The sequence below is a fragment of the Nycticebus coucang genome, chromosome 8 (genome assembly GCF_027406575.1).
Source record: "Nycticebus coucang isolate mNycCou1 chromosome 8, mNycCou1.pri, whole genome shotgun sequence".
Taxonomy (NCBI): domain Eukaryota; kingdom Metazoa; phylum Chordata; class Mammalia; order Primates; family Lorisidae; genus Nycticebus; species Nycticebus coucang.
In genome coordinates this window covers 77,368,475-77,391,551 of record NC_069787.1, presented here as the reverse complement: position 1 = coordinate 77,391,551, position 23,077 = coordinate 77,368,475, and the positions used below count along the sequence as shown (strand labels likewise).

The 23,077-nt window shown below is 45.0% G+C and overlaps 2 protein-coding genes across 3 annotated transcripts in view; one reads left to right on the top strand and one right to left on the bottom strand.

The window, feature by feature from the left end:
* Positions 1-3,888, top strand: part of SUSD5 (sushi domain containing 5) — a 60,482-nt gene extending 56,594 nt beyond the window's left edge. For both annotated transcript variants that reach the window (XM_053599928.1, XM_053599927.1), the window contains one exon: positions 78-3,888. In XM_053599928.1, coding sequence (XP_053455903.1) covers positions 78-1,372 — 1,295 coding nt within the window. In that variant the 3' untranslated portion in view covers positions 1,373-3,888. The remainder of the gene's footprint in view (positions 1-77) is intronic.
* Positions 3,889-10,981: 7,093 nt separating this feature from the next.
* CRTAP (cartilage associated protein) overlaps positions 10,982-23,077 on the bottom strand; it is a 30,072-nt gene continuing 17,976 nt past the window's right edge. The window contains exons 5-7 of the mRNA XM_053599939.1: positions 21,550-21,695; positions 20,654-20,737; positions 10,982-11,340 (exon numbers count right to left, since the gene is read on the bottom strand). Coding sequence (XP_053455914.1) covers positions 11,287-11,340; positions 20,654-20,737; positions 21,550-21,695 — 284 coding nt within the window. The 3' untranslated portion in view covers positions 10,982-11,286. The remainder of the gene's footprint in view (positions 11,341-20,653; positions 20,738-21,549; positions 21,696-23,077) is intronic.

Here is a 23,077-nt window from a genome sequence, read left to right as displayed (position 1 = left end):
AAAGCTTTTTATTTCCTTGTGTTCTGCAGTGACTCTGTACCTCTGTACCTAATGAGGTTCTTCTCTCTTTGCTCCAGATGAGGCTGAGGCACATATTGACTATGAAGATAACTTCCCTGATGACAGATCCGTGTCATTCAGAGAGCTCATGGAGGATTCCCGGACAGAGGCGGAAGAGGACAGGGGTCAGGAAGAAGCCTCTGAGGAGGCTCCCAAACAGGACCATCTGCTCTCCATTTCCCTGGGGAGAGAAGGCACAGCCCAGGATGAAGCCTTCGTGCCGACCACAGGTTTGCCCGGTGCCAGCAGCAGCAGCCCCACAGCCTTGCCAGAATCGCGACTAAACCAGAAGTACCTGTTCTGGTTTCCTGCTGAGACTTTCCATAAGCCTGAGCTGGAGAAGGAGGTGGATAATAATAGCAAAAAGCAGTTTCCTTCTGGAGACAACCACAGTGGCATAAAATCTGTCCCAGGTAAACCTGAAACCAAGGTCGTCTATAGCAGCACTGACAGCCTCTCGGGGCCCTTTCTGGGCAGGAATGACAGCAAGGCAGGGGGCGCAGCCGTGAGCGGCACTGATGAGTCCTGGTTAGATGGCTACCCGGTGACAGATGGCACTTGGAGGAAGACAGAGGCAGAAGAGGAGGAAGATGGGGACAAGGGGGACGGGTCAGTAGGATTGGAAGAAACGGTGCCAGTCACCCCTGGTCAGCCCATTCTTGTGGAAGTTAAGAAGCCCAGGAGTTCCACCCTCACGCCAGGCAAGGCCACAACCTCTGGTTCAGTTCTTCCATCCCAAATGCTGGATGTGGAGGCTTTGGCTCTCAGACCCATGAATGTGTCTGAGGCTGAGGGTCCCCGCACTGGGGATGGTGACTTGACCAAGTACCAGTCAACTGTGCTATGGCAACTCACCGCAGCGGAGTCTCCCGTGGTCACCCTACCCTATGAACTCACCAACTCTACCCTGGAGACATTAACAACTGCTGTCCAGCAGATGCCTAACAACATCCCCTCAACAATCACGGTGACCACCCAGCCTCCAGTGGAGACCACAGCTCCTGAAGTCCAGAATAGCTTCCCATACCTGCTGTCTGAGGACTTCTTGGGACAGGAAGGCCCCGGCCCAGGTGCAAATGAGGAGCCTTTTCCAACCTTGGGGCCATGTGGGGGGGGCCAATGTCCCAGCCTCAGTAGAGGCCCCATGATCGCCACTGTTGTCACTGTCACTGTCCTGCTACTGCTGCTCGCAGGTGTTGGGGCCGTGTGGGGTTACCGCAAGTGCCAGCACAAGAGCTCTGTATACAAGCTGAATGTTGGTCAGCGGCAGGCTCGGCACTACCACCAGCAGATTGAGATGGAGAAGGTCTAGCCCCCTACAAGGTGGGCTGTCCCAGAGCCACTTAGGAGGAAAATTAACAGTGACACATCACACTGATGAACACTGATAATTCGCAAGAGCATGACGCAGGTAGAGTGGAGTTCACCAGTTCTGTAGGCTGAGAAGTGTCTCTGGAGCGACATGGCAGGGCAGGAAGGCTTTGGTGGCATCCTCACACACGTCAGTATCTCCTCAACTATCTGTCCTGGAATTCACTGCACTAATTCCAGACCTGTGCTTCGGCCTCAACTCCAGCGTGAGGTCAAAAACCACCTCCTATGTCCTCATACTATTATCTTCTTTTCTCTTTTTTAAAAATAAAATCATTGGCTTCGTACCCTGACATTGTTCCACGAGGCGTGATAAGGTGAGCGCTTGAGAGCAGTGTTATTTAGGACACAGGTACTTTACTGTTGAGGTGGGATATGGAAGAATCATAGGCCTCTTCCTTTTAATGTTATGACGTTGCCGAGGGCAAATGAACCAAGAACCAAGACATAGTCTAGGCCAGGGGTCCTCAAACTATGGCCCGTGGGCCACATGCGGCGGTGTGAATTGTATTTGTTCCCATTTTGTTTTTTACTTCAAAATAAGATATGTGCAGTGTGCATAGGAATTTGTTCATAGTTTTTTTTTTTTAAACTATAGTCCGGCCTTCCAACAGTCTGAGGAACAGTGAATTGGCCCCCTGTTTAAAAAGTTTGAGGACACCTGGTCTAGGCTCTAGAAACTTTGAGGTTCCTTTTTAATTGTTTCTTGAAATTGGAGAAAATGTAAGACTGGCATTTTGTTGGGGGGAGGTGAAGAGACGCACGTCCACCTCTGTTCCCTCCATTCTGTGGACAGCTCATGGTTTTTTAAAAACAAAGTTAGCTTTGTACCAGTAAGTACCATTTCCTCCCAGAAGCAGTGGCCTAGTTGTCCTTGACCAGTCTGCCTAGGAATGTCATGGAATTTTTGCCAGGACCAACAAAACTCAATCCTTGGTTTCCTCTTTCGGGATCAGCCATTTCTCTTAACTCCACAGAGAGGGAATGACATGGGAGAAAAAAAATGTTTTAAGAGGGCCAGAGACTAGGATATCAAATATGGGTGCCACTTGATGGAGAAGCAGAGGAACCAAAGAGTGAGGAATGACCTGGGCTGACCTGTTCTTTGGTGTGGGTATTGTGAGCTCTGTGGAAAGAGTCCATCCTGACTACTGGGCAACCATTTCATCTAAGGGTAGCCCAGCAAGTATTGTTTATGACAGTGACTCTCCAGTATAGTCCCCAGACCAGCAGCATCCACATCGCCTGGGAACTTGTTGGAGATGCACCTTCCATGTTCCCAGACTCAGAAAACAGAAACCCTGGGAGTGGGGCTCCTATCTCTGTTTTAACAAGCCCTCAACTGACTCTGATGCACACTTAAGTTTGAGAGCCATTGGTTTATGACAAACTGTGAGCTCTGAGATTAGCCAAAGCCCTAGAGGTACAGAAAATGATAACACCTGTGATTTGTCTCACATGGAAGTCAGCCATGGCTGCCTGCACCTGAGGTGGCATTTGACGCCGCCAAAATGCCATCTGCAGTGGTCTCCTGTGAGTTGGCACAGACACTAAACATGTTGTATTTTTCTAGTATGATTCACCTTCTTGGAAATAGTTATCAGTAGCAAAAGTGATAAAAACAATACATTTATTTTGAGACACTATAGAAGTCTTAAGTGTCTTTGTGTGTCATGAGAGAAATCCTGACCCTTTCTGCAACTGAGAAATTGTTAGTGGTGTTTTCTCTAAAGAAAAAAGTAATTCTCACAACATATTTTTTCCCTGCCACCTCTTTTCAATGCAAGCTTTGGAAAAATAATAGGCCAAGTAGCCATAAAGACAGCATAATCAAGCTCTTAGTCTCCATAATTGGGTAAAATAAAGGCCTGGAGGTACCAACTGGAAGGCGTAGGCATCAGATGGAGTCAAGTACAGTTGGAATAAAATGCTCTCTGCGTGTTGCCAAAGCAAAACACAACAAATAAAAGCCAGAGAGCGTATATAATTATAAATTAGATTCTAATCTATTACAAGACAATTTTTCTATTTTTAACTATACAAAATAATCTCTGCCTCAACATTTGGATTGTTAGCAACTGTTATTATGTAATAACCCAGAACATTGAATTTACACCATTAAATAAACAGGTAATATTAATGTGAATATATTAATAAACACATTACAAATTTTTAATACATGTAAATAATTTGTAGGCATGGACTGTGAAATAAACCCAACACATCAGTTTTTTAAGTTTTGTTGGTTTGCTGTTATCTAAATTGATGTTATACAATCTAAAAATGCATGTTGGAAGGGATTGATGTAAAATGCTGTAAACCTAAATTGTATGGCATTATACGTTATGTTTTCAGACTGGTAAATGTTTAATGTTCATCATAACTGGGAGGTGGAGTGGGGTGTTCTATTAACACAAAGCTTCTGAGAGGCTTAAAATAAATAATTATTTCCCCAAACCATTACTAAATGTATTTTATTTCTGGGTTACTGCACCACGGTTAAAAAAGAAAAAAAAAAGAATTCTCGAGTAATCTTTAAAAGCTTGAAAATAATGTCCTAATACTTGCTATATCTCACACTGCCCTATTTAAACCTAGTTCTCAGCCTTGTTACCTCCTGCAGCAGGATTTCAGGATGTCTGCAGAGCTCTTGCCCCCACTCCCTCCCTGCCTTTTTCTGACCACAACCAGGTCACCATTCACTTCCCTACAAGGGAAACATGCAGCACCTCACTAGCCAAAGTGGTTCAGGCCCCACCTGGGAGCTTATTAGAAGTTCAGGGTCTTGGGCAGCGCCTGTGGCTCAAAGGAATAGGACACTGGCCCCAAATGCTGGAGGTGTCAGGTTCAAACTCAGCCCTGGCCAAAAACTGCAAAAAAAAAAAAAATGTAGTGCAGGGTCTCAGGACCCACCTAGACCTGCGGAATCTGACTCTGCATTTAACAAGATGCCCAGGGGACGGGTAAAGTTGAGGAGCACTGCACTAAGAGGCCAGAACTGTTTATTTCCCTTCTCATAACTGGCGGGACACTCAAAGGAATAATTAAAGGGGATTGTTTGAAGGAACTATTCACAAAGCTGTGGGCAGGATTAAGAGAACCATCTAGGGATGGTGGAGACCTGTTAGGGAACCCAACAAAGGCTTCAGCAATAGGAAAGACACCGCAGAACAAGAGTTCTGGCCTCAAAGAGGATGCAGCCCCTGTCCAACTGAAGAACAGAGATTTTAAAGACCTAGACCTTCTCTCTCACTCTGCTATCTCTTGCTGACATGTCCTAGTGGTAACCAGAAGTCAGAGGGCATGGGAGCCCAGGCAACATAGACCTCAGGGGTTGGCTCCTGTGGAAAAGAGACTGGAGTGAGGGGCATATAAAAAAATCCAGCTCGGAGACCATGAGCACCAATTCATCTGCCTGATGTCCCTTTCTACTTCTGTGCCTACCCCAGGTCCATGCTCTGGAGTGTTGTGGACACTGTTGATGCCCAGATCTCCTTCACTAGGCTGATGAACCCATCTCCCAGTTGCCCCGAGTGTCAGCTGCTCAAATGCTCATAAGCACCTAAGTGTACCCTTCTCGCCCCGGAAACTGCCCTCACCCTAATGGGAGTTCTCTCACCCAGGAAGTTAGACCCACTTTCTACTCTGCTAGCACCATCTGTAGCCAATGACTGGCTGTTTTGTGGATACAGAAGGCTGGTCTCCTGGCCTGGGGTGGGAGCAACTCCACAGTGTGATTCATGCACCAGACCTCCTGTGACAGCTGGTGGAAGCTTGCCTTCAACTGAGATGATACCCTTGCTAGCTCCTGCCTGTGTCCCTGTCACTCCTTCATTGCTTTGCCTCCAGGAGTCCTGATCTAAGATGTCCATCAACACTCAACTCTTATTCCCTCCAATCACCCTCAGTCCAACTTTTTCACTGTATCCTCTGGAATTCTTGGGCCGACATCCACAAAATCCCTGTCCTCCACCTTTTCAAACAGCTGATGTTTGGACTCCTCATAATGTGGAGCTCTTTTTGTGCTGTCTCCCCACTCTTCCCACCTGCCCTATTCTACTCTTTTCTTTCTCCTTGCCTGCCCTGTAGTGACAAGCATGGAGCACAGTTACTGTTGACTGTCATGTCGGAAGATGCTTTGGGGCCTTGTTTGAAACAGATTCCAAATGTCTTCCTAGTGGGATCTCAGACCTCTGAAAGGAGAATCTTCCTGGGGAGAGGCATAAACTTCTACTGCCTGACAGGACCTTGGCCAGCTGATGACAAGCAAGGACCTACCAGGCTGCGTGAGATGTAGGAGTCTCTGGTCTTTCTGCTTTGTTAGATGAATGTAAGAAATTTCACAAACCCAAGAAAATGCAGCTCATTACAACATGTGTCCTAGAATGTGGTTAAGACCTTCCCACCCAGTGGATAGAAAACAAAGAACAAGTAAAATAAAACATGTAATGTGATTTTTAAAAAAACATTTTTATTGGCTAGATGCGGCTCATGCCTATAAACCCTAACACTTTGGGAGGCTGAGGTGGGAAGATTGCTTGAAGCCAGGAGTTCGAGACCAGCCTGGGACAACAGTGAGACCTCATCTCTACTAAAAATAGAAAAAAATTAGCTGGGTGTTGTGGCAGGTAGCTGCAGTCCCAGGTATTCAGGAGGCTGAGGCAGGTGAATCACTGGACCCTGGGAGTTTGAGGTTGCAGTGAGCTATAATGACGCTACGGCACTCTAGCCCTGGGAGACAGAGCAAAACACCTGTCTCAAAAAATATAATAAATGCCTTTGTTTTCAGTTATTTTCTGAGTTCTAATTTTCTGTGAGACTGGGATTATATGTACCACTCTAACCCAAGGAGGGCAGATGGAAAAATACATCAGCAATAACACTGATAGTCTGGCTTACTGCCTGCCACCTAAACGAGGAGATAAAACTCTGGAATCTATGTTGTGCCTGTTGGCCAAACACTGAGTTCTCTCCTATTCTTCTCTTCTAACATGAGGTACTAGTATCTTACTCACCAGCTCCAAGAGGTTACTGAGTCAACTCATTCATTCAACAAGAAATGAGAGCCAGGTTTCTGCAGAGGGACAGTGTCAGATGCTAAGATATGGCTGCGTGGGCATAAATCACTCTAACTACCACCATAGCTGCTCCTGACTCTTATTTTGGGTGTGGGGATGGATCAGTGAAGGCGAAGCCAGGCTGCCAGGGTGTCTCCCCTTTCAGGGTGATGCCTTTGGGGGCAGGCGTGGTGAGCAGTCTTGCCCCTGGCTGCAGGCACAGGAAGTCCAATGCATAAAACCTTTGGCTGAGGCTTAGTTAAGGTTCCTTTCCTTTTTTTCTTTCCTCCCTTGTACATAGTTTAAACTCTCCACACTAGGTCATTCAAGCCTGGAGTCACCAGAAAAAAGAAGTCGCTGTTTGAGGGATGGCAGATGATCAAGAGTTCAGACAGCTGCGATGAAGGATTAGTTGTGGGTTTTTCTCACTGCCTCGCTACAAACTGTGTTGCAGTTCCATGTTCAAACACTATTAAATGAGAATGTTTTCTCTGGCACCGATCCACCTTTTCCCCACAGTTTAAGTATTGAATTTTTTTTTTTTAAACTGAAGTAGCTTCAGTTTACAGTGCACATTTAAAACTTAAAAACGTTATTTCCATAAATGTTGGCAGAAACCAGCCACTGTTTATTACACCAGCAGTCATAATAAACCCTTCCCCACTGACAATCTAACAAATCATTTTCTGTTTGCCACTGAGTTGGATTCAGTAAAAATTTTGTGCTCCTAAAATTCCCTTAATAAGAACTCCTCCAAGCACACATTTCCTTCCTAAGGCAGCCTTTGTGGTCAATGTTCCCAGTGGTTCTCTTTCTGGATTCCAGAGGTGAGCACAACAGGTTAGTGGTAGTAATCAGACAGACTCAAAAATCAGAAGGAAAGTCATATGCTGAACATGTTGGTAGATATTACATTTCTGTCAATTAGTCACTTTTAAATGCATGTGCTATACAAACTTCCCTCAGCCTGTCCCTTCTCCACAAGTGTGAACATTAGCAGTGGCGACAAAGGGTAATCTTAGACCTTGTACAGTGGGTGCCTCCTGCTTGGGTTTCCTGAGTGGCAATGGGGCTGGACAGATGCCCCATCACTGTGGGCAGCCTCCTTGGACCAGCCTAGGAAACCAGACGGTGACCGTTGGGCTTCACGCTGTGGGTCTAAGGACAAGGGAAGCATCTTACAGCAGGCCTGGAAACTCCCACAAAGCTTACAAATTTGTTTATTTTTTTAAAAAACAGGCCAGACTGAGGCTGAACCAATGGGGTCTCAATCCAGGAATCTTCTAGGCTCTTCCAAGAAATGCATTCAGGGAGGTGTTGGGTTGAGCTTGTTGAGTGCAGCCTGTACACTGGGGTTTCATGATAGGTTTGGGCAAAGCAGTCTACTTTTTCTTTTCTTAAGGTTGATTTGATTTCTTTTGAAATAAAAAATTTAGTAAGTCAGCTAGCACCGCAGCCTTCTATCAAAGCAATGTGCTCACAATATTGACTGTAGCGGGGTCTTTTCCTTAGGTGACTTCGCTCAGAGGGAGGTGGAGCTGCTTTTCAATCTCCAGTGAAAGGAGACCAACTTCAGAGAATCTCTCCCCACAAACTGGGAGAGATTCAAACCCAACTCAACCTGACATGGAACATGGTCTACAAAAATCTCACCCCAAGTTTAGAGGACGAGGATCTAATGGTAGCTCTGCAGGGCACAGAGGTGGAGTGAGTCAGAACTCTCAGTCCAGCCTGGGGCCCTGTGGGTGTCTCCTTTTGCTTTCCCAGGTGCCTGGGAAGGGCAACTGCAGCCTGGGAGATGACCAGGGACTTAAACACCTGCTGGGCACACTGTCTACACAGACCCAGGAAGCCTGGGGCAGGGCATACACCCTCTGGGTCCCCACTACTTCACAGTCCTGCTTTATGACCCTCTCCCCGCTCAGTTCAAAAGGAAATTTCTTGGGTGGAGTAGAGAGTGGGGTGAGGAGAGATAGGAGAACCCAGCATCCCGGGCAAAGGTCATCTCCGCTGGCAGGAAGCTGATGCATCACTGGGTGGAGGGTCCTGATGGGGAGGCTGCTGTGGACAGAAGTGTGTCCATCAATAATAATACTGACTCATTTAGCCAAACAGTCCCCCGGGGACCGAAACTGCTGATGAGTTCACCGGCAACTTCAGCCACAGACAGAAGTGGTAGGTTATTGTCTTGGGTTGGGTACAGCAGAAGGAGAACCTAGCATGGGGATTCTTGTGCAAGTGTAAGAGGAAGTGGTCTTGGGAGGCAGGAGGGGATGAGGGAAGTGGGGGGGGGGGGAGGAGAACTAGAAAGATGTGCCTGACTTCCCAGAGTTGGACTAGTGTTCTGAGTGGGGAGAGATAGCCTGGAAAAACACAAATGTGTGAGTTTTCTATCCCCGATTAATTACCAATACACAAAGACCCAAAACACTGTCTCCTTTTATTCTTTTCCGTCCCTCGACAGAGCCCGCAGGCCGGGCACATGTGGCTCATGCCTGTAATCCCAGCCTGCACTTGGGAGGCTGAGGCAGGTGGGCTGCCTGAGCTCACAGGTATTAGACCAGCTTGAGCCAGAGCGAGACCCCACTGTCTCTAAAAAATAGCTGGACATTGCAGCAGGCACCGGTACTCCCAGCTACTCGGGCAGCTGAGGCAAGAGGATCACTTGAACCCAAGAGTTTGAGGTTGCTGTGAGATGCCACAGCACTCTACCCAGGGTGACCAAGTGAGACTCTATCTCAAAAAAAAAAAAAAACCAGAGCCTGGACTCCGGACCCATCCTGCCCATTACGCTGCATGTTGGCTGTGAATTGCTCACAGCCCCTCTTCCAGAGAACTGCCCTCAATTCAGCCATTGGTCTTCAAAGGTACCCTCACCCCTAAGGGACTTCCCACAGCCAATAACTGACTGGTAGAGGCTTTCCCAGTCACTCCGGAGAGCACCCTCAGTATCCACCCAATGCTTCCAGATCCCTGCCTCAGCTTTGCTGGGGACCTGACCTGGGAAAACTCTCCCCTTTTATTTGCAGCATAAACCTCCCATCTCAACCTCAGACAGCCTCAGACAGAGACCACATTCCTTACTCACCCAGCCTGTCTTCCCCATTTCAGTAAATGGTAACGCCAGCCTCCCATTATTCTGGCCAAAACCTGATGTCATTCATTTACACATCTCTTTCTCTTACACTCCACATCCAACCTGTCAACATATCCTATTGGCTCTGCTTTCAAAATAAATGGAGAATTGGACTACTTCCCACCACTGCCACTTCCATGGTTCATGTCTGAGCCTGGAATCTTACAGTGGCCACCTAACAAGTCTCTCTGCCTCCTTCCACCCTTGCTCATCCTCAGGTTTTTTAACCTTAGAATGACCCTCTGCTGAAACCCTCCTAGCTCTCCTCTGCTGAAACCCTCCTAAGGCTTCCATCTCACTCAGCAGAAGTCAAGGCAAGGTCCTCTGCCATCTGCCCTCTCCCCACCTACACACTCACACCTCTCCAGCCTTCTCTCCTTCCACTCTTCCCCGCTCACTCTTCTGCTTGGCCTCACTGCTGACCACAGCAAGCAGATTCTCAGCTCAGGGCATCACACATGCTGTTCCTAAGACCTGCTTCCCTTACATCTCTCTTCTAATGCCACCTGCCCAGTGAGGCCTTCCCTGAACATCCTATTAGAACTATGGCCTCATTTCCAGGATTCCTTATCCCCCTTCATTGCTTTATTTTTCTGCATAGCAACTAATACTATCTGATACCTTATATATTTATTCCTGTTAATTGGTTGTCTGTAAAATGTAACATCTCTGAGAGCAGGGATTTTTTTCCCTGTTATTCTGTGAAGAATCTCTAGAGCCCAGGTCAATGCCTACCACATACTAGGCACTTAATAAATATTTACTAAAAGAAATGAAACTGGGCAGTGCCTGTGGCTCAAGGAGTAGGGCGCTGGTCCCATATGCCGGAGGTGGTGGGTTCAAACCCAGCCCCGGCCAAAAATCACAAAAAAAAAAAAAAAAAGAAATGAAACTTTACAGCCTCTGTCTTTCTCCCACCTCTAACACTGAGACTTACAACTGAGCATTGTCCTCAGGAAGGTTTTGGAGATGCAAAAGGGTAAGGCACAAGCCACATTTCCATACTCTACACCAGTGGTTCTCAACCTTCCTAATGCCGCGACCCTTCAATACAGTTCCTCATGTTGTGGTGACCCCCAACCGTAAAATTATTTTCATTGCTACTTCATAACTGTAATTTTTGCTACTGTTATGAATTGTAATATAAATATCTGATATTAGGCGACCCCTGTGAAAGGGTCATTCAACCCCCCAAAGGGGTTGTGACCCACAGGTTGAGAACTGTCAGACCAAGTGAAGACCATCAGGAAGACTGGAGAAGTGTAGCCTTTGTCTTCCATCATTTTCGCTAGATGGGGAGAAAGGAGACTAAAATCTGGAAGAGTGGAGAGTTCAAAATAGGTTTTCACAATTAGTATCTTTTAGAAATGTTTTTCTTATTTAAAAAATAATACTGATTTTCTGAGGAAAAAACAAACCATGGAAGACTGTCTTTCAAACCAAAATGGTGAGAAAGGCAGGTGAGAACATGAGGAAGGCAGGTGTGAACAGGGGGGAAGACAGGTGTGAACATGGGGATGCACGTAAGGAGAAAAAGGGGGCTTCCCTTTTGCTTTATATAGTAAAGAGAAGGCTCTGAGGTATCAACAACCTGGGCTGTCAGGAGAAGGAGGACAAAGGTGTTTCCTGAACATCTAGAAGAGTCTCTTTGGTTGCTGTGGATTAACTGGTCTCCTTCAGTTCCAAGAGGTCATCCACATATTCTATAACCTCTCCCTGTAAGAAACAACAGGACACCTTTGTTAGGTAGGCTGCCTGACTTTTTTTTTTTTTTTTTAACAGTTTTTGGTGGGGGCTGGGCTTGAACCCGCCATCGCCGTAGCTGCCTGATGTTTACAAGTGCTGGTGAGCTAAACAGTTTCTAAGAGGCCATTGCCACTGTCTGCTTCGACTAAAGCAGGTTTTCTCTACCGGCTTGGGGCCCAGACAATCTGACTTGCCCCTGCAGAGGGGACCTCAGCTTCCACTCCACGTGACCTTAGTATCTAATATGCTGCAACCCCCGCCAGTGGCCTGTGTGAAGGTCTCCCCACCTAGTGAAATGGTTCAGCCACCCTGGGAAAGGCCCTGCTGAGTGTCCCCCAGCATTCCTCCAGCATCCTTCCCTCCCCTCCCATCAGCAGTTCTCCCCCAGGAACACTTTCTATCTGTTCCTGAACTTTTCAAGGCCCAGGGCCTGGGCTGAGTTTTCTTCTCCTAGCCTGGCACACACGGAAGGTTACAATACTCATGTTGAAGGAGGACTGAGTGGGCGCCTGCATGTTGCGGGTGGGACTGAGGCTGTGACTCCACTGACAGGAGAGACTCCTGGGGACAGAAGGACTGTCAGTACCAGAAGCCCACGTGCTCTCCTCCTGCAGTCAGTTGTGACCACAACTCCGTGAAGCCCACACGCTTCCCGATTTCCTCCTCTGCACCGGTTTCTCTCCCACAACCCTCCAGGGCCACCAGCTGATGGCACTCATTCTCTTTCCTGCAGAAGATGAGCAAATCACCAGGAGGCCAAGGCCCCTTCCCCAAAGGTTAGCACAGGCCAGCCTCCTGACGCTCACCACCCCTAGGGGAGCGGGACCTTCCCAGAACTCACCACCCCGCGCTGAGAGCCTCTTTGCTCCTTTGGATTTTAACACAGAGATTTACAAAAATCTCACAGCATTTGGGAACAACTGGAATAGCAAGGGCATGAGACACAAAGGTGGGGGGGCGGTCTTAGCATTTTCATCAAATATTTCTACAATGTCATGTCTGAGATCAGAAACTCGAAATTGTGGTAATAAAACACTGCAGCTTGAAAAACATGTTCTTCCGTTGCCTTCTGGACCCCACAAGGAAAACATGGCATGGTGGAACAAGTACACGCATAGCTGTGACGGCTGTGACACCTGTTTCAGGAGTGGCTGTGTCCTGCCGTGTGGCTGCTGCAACTTGAGCCATGATGGTACGGCTTGCTTAGCTCACTAATAATAAGTGTCTGGGGCAACACAGATGAAGGGAATCTGTCCCCAGACGGCTGTCATGGTGAATGCTGTTGGTGCCTCACCCAGATCTCCTTCCCAGGGCACCCATCCTGATTCCTGTGAGGGCTGGCTGCTAATGGCTAGCAGCTGCCCCTTCCCTGGGCAGCTGCCCTTAGACAAAAGGAGTGGCCTCACCAGGAAGGTCACACGCCAACACTTCCTGCCAGCCAAGAACCAATGACAAACCGATAAAGGAGATTACAAAAGCCCAGAACACCCTGCAGGATGATTCACGCCCCACGGCTCCCATGGGGTCGGGCCAGGCTGCACTCCAGCTGAGACCACACATTTGCTGAGTTTCTTCCTCTGCGCCTCTCTCCTTTGCTACCTGAGAGCTCTCCCTCAGTAAATTCTTCAACACCTATGTTCTATTTCTTGTGGACTTTCATGAAGCAAATAACCATTAGAACCTGAAACCTGAAGCATCGGTTTCAGTCACTTTGTAAGTTTCTGAAACTATAATAGGTCTCTGTAGAATTTGTACCCAGTGTGCAAACTTTCAGGAATATTCATATATACATATTTTGACCCCAGAAAGATAATAAGGAAGCATGCTGGCCAGGCTTGGTGGCTCACGCCTGTAATCCTGGCACTCAGGGAGACCAAAGTGGGAAGATCACCTGAGGCCAGGAGGTCAAGACCAGCCTAAGCAAGAGCGAGACCATGACTCTATTAAAAATAAAAAAGAAGTTAGCTGGGCATGGTGGCATACACTTGTAGCCCCAGGTACTCACGGAGGCTGAGGCAGGATGATAGCTTGAGCCTAGGAGTTCAAATTGCAGCGAGCTATGATGCCATGGCACTCTAGCCAAGGGTGACAGGAGAGACTCTGTCTCCAAAATAAAAAAGTAAAAATGCCACAAATATCAGTAGCTAAGTTATATTGATGCTTCGTTTTAAAGTGGTATTATATCTTTTAGAAAATTTAAAGATTAAACTAAGAATTTCATTGTATTGGTTATATTTTTTCTTTCTTTTTTTTTTTTTTTTCAGTTTTTGACCGGGGCTGGGTTTGAACTCGCCACCTCCAGTATATGGGGCCGGTGCCCTACTCCTTGAGCCACAGGCGCCACGGGTTATATTTTCTTTATAAATTATCACTTGCCATAATTTCATATACAGTAAAGAAACTAGCTTATTCTTTAGTGATGGATACTTTCATAACTCTAAAGCTTCAACTAATAAGCAAACTACTCCAGAATCTTGAACAAAGTCCTTTATTTTGAAAATGTCAGCTTGGTGCCTGTAACTCAGCGGCTAGGGCACCAGCCACCTACACCAGGGCTGAAGGATTCAAACCTGGCCCAGGCCTGCTAAACAACAGTGACAACAACAACAATAACAACAAAAATAGCCTGGCATTGTGGTGGACGCCTGCAGTCCCAGCTATTTGGGAGGCTGAGGCAAGAGAACTGCTTAAGCCCAAGAGTTTGAGGTTGCTATGAGCTGTGATGCCATGGCACTCTACTGAGGGTAACAAAGTAAAACGCTGTCTCAAAAAAAAAAAAAAAGAAAGAAAGAAAATGCCAGATCCAAGAATCCTAGTAATTTTAAAGCCCAGAATAAGGCTGGCGTTCATTGGATGCTTATTATCTCTCTGTGTGACTACAACAAGTAACTCGATCTTTCTGGATTTGTTTCCTTATCTGTGACATAAGAAAGCTTTACTGAATCTCATGAAAAATCTTTTCCTGTCCTAAAATCTATGATTTTTTTTTTTTTTTTGAGACTGAGTCTTAGTATGTTGCCCTCGGTAGAGCACCGTGGCATCACAGCTCACAGCAACCTCAAACTCTTAGGCTTAAGCGATTCTTTTGCCTCAGCCTCCCAGGTAGCTGGGACTACAGGCGCCCGCCTCAATACCCAGCTATTTTTTGGTTGCAGTTGTCATTATTATTTAGCAGGCCCAGTGCTGGCTTTGAACCTGCCAGCCCTGGTGTATGTGGCCAGCACCCTAACCACAAAGCTACAGGCACCGAGCTGACTATGATTATTTTTAAATATATTGTTCCTATCCATCAAAAGCTTCCAAAATGTTCATAGCCTTAGACCTAAAAATTTCTCTACTAAGGGGAGGTGGGTGGGGCCTTGGTGTGTGTTACACTTCATGGGGGCAAGACATGATTGCAAGAGGGACTTTACCTAACAATTGCAATCAGTGTAACCTGGCTTATTGTACCCTCAATGCATCCCCAACAATAAAAAAAAAAAAAAAAAAAAAAATTTCTCTACTAGGAATTTACCCTAAAAAAATGATCAGAGAGGGTGGCGCCTGTGGCTCAGTGAGTAGGGCACCGGCTCCATATGCCAAGGTTGGAGTGTTCAAACCCAGCCCCGGCCAAACTGCAACAAAAAAATAGCCGGGCATTGTGGCAGGCGCCTGTAGTCCCAGCTGCTAGGGAGGCTGAGGCAAGAGAATCGCATAAGCCCAAGAGTTAGAGGTTAGAGTGAGCCGTGTGACACCATGGCACTCTACCTGAGGGCGGTACAGTGAGACTCTGTCTCTACAAAAAAAAAAAAAAATAAATAAATAAATAAATAAATAAATAAATAAAAATGATCAGAGAAAAGTAAAAGATTCAGTCACTGCTGTGCTATTTAGAAAAGTAAATGGTTGGAAGCAAACTAAATGTCTATGAAAAAAGCTTGATTTCTAAAAAATCTATATCATGCAATAATAGTCTCTAAAAGGTCATGTTTATAATGAACACTAACTAAAAAGAGAAAGAAAAAAATCATGTGACCGCCTCAAGACATGCAGAAAAATCACCAAATAAAATCCAACGCTACTGCGTGATAAAGACAGTCAACAAATTAGAAATAAAAGGAACCCCTCAATCTGATAAAGGACATCTACAAAAAACCCATGGCTAAGATTGGGAACTAGACAAGGATGTCCACTGTCTCCACTTCTAGTCAACATTGTACTGGAGGTTCTAACTAGGACAATAAGGCAAGAAAAATAAATAAAAGACATCTAAATTGAAAAAGTAGTAGAGGCCGAGGCAGGTAGATTGCTTGAGCTCAGGACTTTGAGACCAGCCTGAGCACAAAAAGTGAGACCTCATCTCTAAAAATAGCTGGGCATTGTGGTGTGCGCCTCTAGTCCCAGCTACTTGGGAGGATGAGGCAAGAGAATCATTTGAGCCCAAGAGTTTGAGGTTGCTGTGAGTTATGAATCACGACACTCTACCAATGGCAACAAAGTAAGACTCTGTCTCAAAAAAAAGAAAGAAAAAGGAGTATTAAGGCTACCCTTATTCATAGGTAGCATGATCTCACATATAGAAATTTCTAAGGGATACACACACGAGTACACACACACAAACACACAAACTAACAAGTAAGTTCAGCAAGTTTGCAGAATCAACATACAAAAATAAATTATATTTCTATTCTTTTTTTTTTTTTTTTTGTAGAGACAGAGTTTCACTTTATTGCCCTCGGTAGAGTGCCGTGGCGTCACACGGCTCACAGCAACCTCCAACTCCTGGGCTTAGGCGGTTCTCCTGCCTCAGCCTTCGAGTAGCTGGGACTACAGGCACCCGCCACAACGCCTGGCTATTTTTTTGTTGCAGTTTGGCCGGGGCTGGGTTTGAACCCGCCACCCTCGGTATATGGGGCCGGCACCCTGCTCACTGAGCCACAGGCGCCACCCTATATTTCTATTCTTTTAGAATAGATCCAAAAATGAAAATAAGAAGACAATTCCTTTTATAGCATCATAAAAAAACTACCAAGGAATAATAAAATAACAAAATACTATGGAAAAAATGAAAGAAAATCTACATAAGTGAAAAGACATCTCACATTCATGGGTCAGAAGGTTTAATGTGACAATGTCAACACTACCCAAACATCTATAGGTTCAGTTCAATTTCTATTAAAAATCCTACCTGCAGGGCTGGGCGCAGTGGCTCACACCTGCAATCCTAGCACTGTGGAAGGCCGAGGTAGGTGGATTGCCTGAGCTCACAGGTTAGATACCAGCCTAAGCCAGAGTGAGACCACGTCTCTAAATAGCCAGGCATTGTAATGGGTGCCTGTAGTCCCAGCAACTCGGGAGACTGAGGCAAGAGGATCGCTTGAGCCCAAGAGTTTGAGGTTGCTGTGAGCTATGATGCCACAGCACTCTACCAAGGGGGACAAGTGAGACTTTGTCTCCAAAAAAAAAAAAAAAATCCTAGCTGCATTTTGCAGAAATGGAAAAGCTACACTTATAATTCGTATGGAAATACGAGGAATCTAGGATCACCAAAACAATATTGGAAAAAAAGAATGATGTTGATGAAATCACACTTCCAATTTCAAAATGTAGTGTAAATCTATACTAATCAAGACAGTGTGGTACTGACCTAAGGACAGAAATCTAGATCAGTGGAATAGATAAGAGGCAAATCCACATTTATGGTCACTTGATCTCCTTGAAGGGTACTGAGACAATTAATGGGAAAGAAAATCTTTTCAACAAATAGTGCTAGGACAGCGGATATCTACATGCAAAAGAATGAAATCGGACCTCTACATGATATTATATATAAAATGAACTCAAATCAGATAGTAAAGTTAAATGTAGAAATTAAAATGATAAAAATCTAAGAAGTAAAAATCAGGAGTAAATCTTTATGACTTTGGATCATGCTATGGTTTCTTAGAATATGACACCCAAAACAAAAACAAGAGAAAAAATAGATAAATTGGATTTTGTCAAAATTGAAAATTTTGTGCTTCAAGGTAACATCAAGAAAGTGAAAAGACAACTCACAGATTATGAAAAAAATATCTGCAATTCATATATCTGATAAGGTACACATAACCAGAGTATCTGAAAAACTCCTGTAGGGTGGTGGCTGGTGCCTGTAGTCTGAGCACCCTGGGAGCCCAAGGCAGATGGACTGCTTGAGCTCAGGAGTTCAAGACCAACCTGAGCAAGGGTGAGACCCTGTTTCTACTAAAACGTAGTTGGCCATTGTGGTGGGCACCAGTAGTCCCAGCTCCTCAGGAGGCTGAGGCATGAGGATTGCTCGAACCCAAGAGACTGAGGTTGCTGTCAGCTATGATGACACCATGGCACTCTACCCAGGGTGACAGAGTGGGACTCTGTCTTTAAAAACAAACAAACAACAACAACAAACCTTCTTACAACTCCATAAAAAGATAAATAATAATTTTAAAGTTAAACAAAAGATTTGAATAGAATTTATTCAAAGAAAATGTATACATGGGGCAGCGCCTGTGGCTCAAGGATTAGGGCGCCGGCCCCTTATGCCGGGGGTGGCGGGTTCAAACCTGGCCCTGGCAAAAAACTAAAAAAAATAAATAAATAAATAAAAAGAAAATGTATAAATGGCCAATGCTACATCAATGGATGTTCAACATCATTAGTTATTAGGGAAATGCGAGTCTACACCACAATGAGATACTACTTCACATCCACCAGCAGGGCTATTAATTAAAAAAACATACAATATTAAGTGTTGAAGATGTTGCAAAGTTGCAACTCTCATATACGGTATTACTACTGCTGAGAATGTAAAACGGTGCAACCTCTTTGGGATACAGTCTGGCAAATCCTCAACAGGTCAAACATAGAGTTACTATATGACATGGCAATTCCATTCCTGGATATAGACTAGGGATATACCCCTATGAATAAATAATTGAAAACTTGTGTCCAAACAAAAATGTGCACACAAATGTTCATAGCATCATTATCCAAAATAGTCAAAAAGTGAAACAACCCAAACATCCATCAACTGAAGAATAGAATGTGATATAGCCACACAGTGGAATATTACTTGGCAGTAAAAAAGGCAATTTTCCATGTAACATGATACGTTACAACATGTTTGAATCTTGAAAACAAGTTTAGTACAAGATGCCAGTCACAAAAAAACCACATAGCATATGACTGCATGGACATGGAATGTCTGGAACAGGCAAATTCACAGAGAATAAACGTAGATTAGTGGTTTCCAGGGCCTAGAGATGGGGAAAGAAGTGGGAGCAGTGCCTCAGGGGGAAATGGAAATGACTTCGCTATGGGTTTTGGGGTGGGGAGTGGTGAAAATGTTCTAAAATTAGGGAGTAATAATGAATGCATTTTGTGGGTACATTAAAAAACCCTGAATTATGCACTTTTAAATATCTAAATAAAGCTGTTTTAGAAAAATTTAACAAAGGAAACTATTCATATTATAAAGTTAAGTGGAAAAGCCGTGCTATATAATTACAGTTGAGTTTATAATGAGTATATATTGAAAAATATAAATTTAAAACTTTATAAATCTTTTTCTTTAACAATGGGGAAAAATAGACGGATACATAACCAAAATGTCAGTAGTAGCTTGCCTCTAGATAACTGGGAACTCAACTGCTCCACTCTTTTCTAAGTATATTTTTCTACAATTTGCAAACCAGAGAAGCCAACTTTATGGTATCTGGCCATTGTTCATTCCTTTGGAGAAAGGCTGATATACCATCTTGAGACCCTGTCTCAGGCTCTGCTTCAAGGACACCCAACCCAACCCCCAACCCAAGACACAGGCACCTGTACCACTTCCTACTTTGCAAAGCACTTTCACATGCAACATGGTATTTCATTTTCACAACCCTGGGAGGGCAATATAATGATTCCCGTTTTATAGATGAAGAACTGAGGCTCAGTTCTTTAATGCCTGTGATGAGTCCATCCCGTGTACATTTGTGCACAGAAAACAAATTCCATGACAATGTCTTTTTTGTTGTTTTTTGAGACAGAGTCTCACTCTGCCGCTCTGAGTAGCATCACAGCTCACAGCAACCTCAGTCTGTCCTCGTGCCTCAGCCTCCTGAGTAGCTGAAACCACAACGACCAGCTAATTTTTCTATTTTTAGTAGAAACAAGGCCTCAGTCTTGCTCAGGCTGGTCTTGAACTCCTAAGCTGGAACGAGTCATGTCAATGTCTTATTCACGTGGAGATTCAGGGCCTCTGGGTCTGGCCTAGCAGCCCACAGAACTTTCTGTCCCCCCATGCCTCTCATCTCTAATACGAAGGATCAGACCAGAGCAAGCTTGCAGCTTTCTTCCAGTTCCAAGGGCTGGCAAGTCCCCAGTTTTTTCAAAAAGCATTTGCCAATTTGTTCCAAACACATCTCCCTAAAGATTACTCCTAATGGTGGCTTTTCTGTGACTAGGCTGCCCTACCACAAAATGACTACTCCATAAGTAATTGAGTCTTGGTCAGAAAAGGAGTCAGCTGGGTACGATTTTTTTTTTTTGTTGTTGAGACAGAGTCTCACTTTATCTCCCTGGGTAGAGTGCCGTGGCCTCACACAGCTCACAGCAACCTCCAACTCCTGGGCTTAGGCAATTCTCTTGCCTCAGCCTCCTGAGCAGCTGGGACTACAGGCGCCCGCCACAACGCCCGGCTATATTTTTTTGTTGCAGTTTGGCCAGGGCCGGGTTTGAACCCGCCACCCTTGGTATATGGGGCTGGCGCCCTACTCACTGAGCCATAGGCGCTGCCCAGCTGGGTAAGATTTAATCAGAATTTCAAGCAATTCCAGAGAAGGATAAAATGCTTACAGCAAAGATGTAATCTACAAAAAAATAAATAAATAAATAAGAAAGAGAGACAGTGATAGTCTTCTAGAAAAATTTGGGAGAAAAAAAAAAAGAAAAATTTGGGGTGAGAGTTTTCCAAGTATCATCAGAGTCCTGAGAAATTAACACTTCACCATGTTTTTCTGAAGTTAAAGGGTAAAGTTTGGCTGACTACTGTGGATCCCAGGAGGGTCGCTGCATACACATTCTATTATCAGGAGTGTGTCACTTCTGCCTGGGTTTCCTAGAAAGCCATTCTTTTTCATGTCCGTGTTCTGCCTCTTGTTAAAACACCCACAGCAACTGTCTTTCTCAAGGTCCCCCTTCTGTTTCTTATTTCAGGGACAACTTGGCCTTCCAGTGATTTTAGCAAAGATGTGAGTAATATTTTCTCTTAGCCAGATGTGTGCTAAGCATGAAAACTTACCTCATCATCATCCATTATATTTTCCTTAGCAAAGTCATACAGCTCCTTCTGGAGGGTAGTCACGTTAAAGAACTGAACTGCTTCCTGTTCAGACACAAACGCAGAACAGTTTATAGGACTGACCTTTTAATGTTAGAACAGGGAGGAGGGGGAAATAGGATATGGGATTTCTTTGTAGGGGGATGAAAATGTTTAAAATTAATACAGTGGTAATGGTTGCGCAACTGTGAATATACTAACAACCTCTGAATTGTATACTTTTAGAAGGTGAATTCCATAGTGTATGAATTATACCTCAATTTTAAACAAAAAAAAAAGTGTCGTCAGCTTTCAGTGGAAGATATATTTATGACAACCCAGGAGAGCATATAGAAATCCCAGTGAAAATACAAGTTAACGGCAAAGATCAATTGGGAAAGATCTTTTGAGAGTCACATGTAATTAAATGAGCTCCCTGACGAGACTGGCAAAGCTGTGAGTTTGTTGATCAAGGGAGTCAAATGATGGTCCAACGTCAAATGAGCCTCCCAGGAAATGCTAACGAATAATAGTAAAGCAGGTATGTGGGTGTGAACAGAAAAATGTTCATGATGGATTGTCAGAAAGACAAACCAAGTTGCAAAACGGTATGTAAAGCAGGATGCTGTTTTTGTAAAAATGAACAAATATACGCTGTCTACATGGGTAAAAGAGAATTCTGCTTTCTAAGTAAAATATTTCTATAATGTTTGAAATTTGTATAGAGGTTTCACAGATTCCAGAGGCAGAATAAAGCAGTACAATGTAAAAAGATGAACAGGAAAAACATGAGTTTCCTTCATTTCTGAAATAATGCTTTCTTGTAAGGTGTAAAGTAGTCTGATGGGGAAAGGAAGGTTTGGTGCACTGGCTCTTACTGGTCGGGGCTGGAAATGCTCGTCTGACAGACCCCATCTGTCCCGATGGTACTGGTAATACACCAGGTTCTGCTGCATGACCTTGTCATTCTGGTCAAAGAGCAGGTAGCTGACTGCACAGGGGGCTGCGTTCTTCAGGTCACTCACTAGGGCCAGACAGAAAAGAAAAACGAGGAAGTCAACAAACCATGCTCAATTCCTCTCACCAGCCCCCGTTCTGCAAAGCTCAGATTCCTAAAGAGAAAGGTCTTAAAACAAGCCCCCTCTCTGCAGGCCCCCTTCAGAGAAACTGCAGCCAACCAGAATCAGCTCTGGGTGAGCAGGTCACAGAATGGGTCTCCATGGCAGCCTGAAGGCAGGTTTGAAACATGGAAGGCCCTTGTCAGGCAGATGCCTTTGCAGAAATGTCTGTGTGACCTGGGCTGGACTTTGGTCCCTGGAGCCAGCCTGGACCATCCTGGGGCTGAGGGAGGTAGGAAGGATGCTCAGCTAATGAGCTTCCCTATTAGAGGTCTGCAGTGCCTGAGTCCCATCTGCAGGGAACCACAGTCTGCAGACTCTAGCTGTCCATGGCTAAACCAGACCTGGAAAACCCAAAAGATGATGGGCCTTCTGGGTGGAAGAGATCTGAAAAGTCACCTGGTCTTGCCTCTCTTGGGGATGGGGGGCCCCCAGGCCCCCTACTTTGTGTTGCCCAACCTATGACAACACCTCAGCATAGGGATTTTGCAGGAGGTGGCACTTGTATTTGGGGTGGGAGTGAGGGTAGAGGGGAAAAGGTGATGAGACCCAAGCCCCTGGGCATTTATTCTGGCACCTTCCACTCCAACTTACAACTGAAGAACAGACACTACTTTTGCTAACGCTGTGGTTGGCTGGAGCAGCCAGTTTGGAGATTAATAAACTGTGCCACCCAGTGGCTGTTTCCTGTAATGACAATTTTTAAACCTGCACTGAGGGGCATTTATCATGCAAATGTAAATGACACATAAATGACATGATACCTCTAACCCCAGAAAGCAAAGATTTCCTGGGGACCACAAGCAAAGCTAGAAACTTCAGTGTAACAGTGTTTATATGTCTTTGCCACCAATTCTTATATGCAGGGTGATTTTCAGAGCATGTAGAAATTCTAGTGGCCCAGTGGGCAGCCATAGCCCAGATGTGTCCAGAAGCTTCTAAACTCCTAGTGCTCTAGCTTTGTGCATGCTGAATCAAGCCGTGCTCAGCGTGCTGGCAGACCTTGTGGATTATTACATTTATATACGTAATTTTTTCTTTTCTTGAGACAGAATCTCACTGTCACCCAGGCTAGAGAGCCACGGCCTTAGCCTCATTCACAGCAACCTCAAACTCCTGGGTTCAAGCGATCCTCCTGCCTCAGCCTCCCAAGTAGTTGGGACTACAGGCACCCACCATGATGCCTGGCTAAATTTTCTAATTTTAGTAGAGAGGCTAATTTTTATATTTTTAGTAGAGAGGGATTCTCATTCTTGCTCAGGCTGGTCTCAAACTCCTGAGCTCAAGC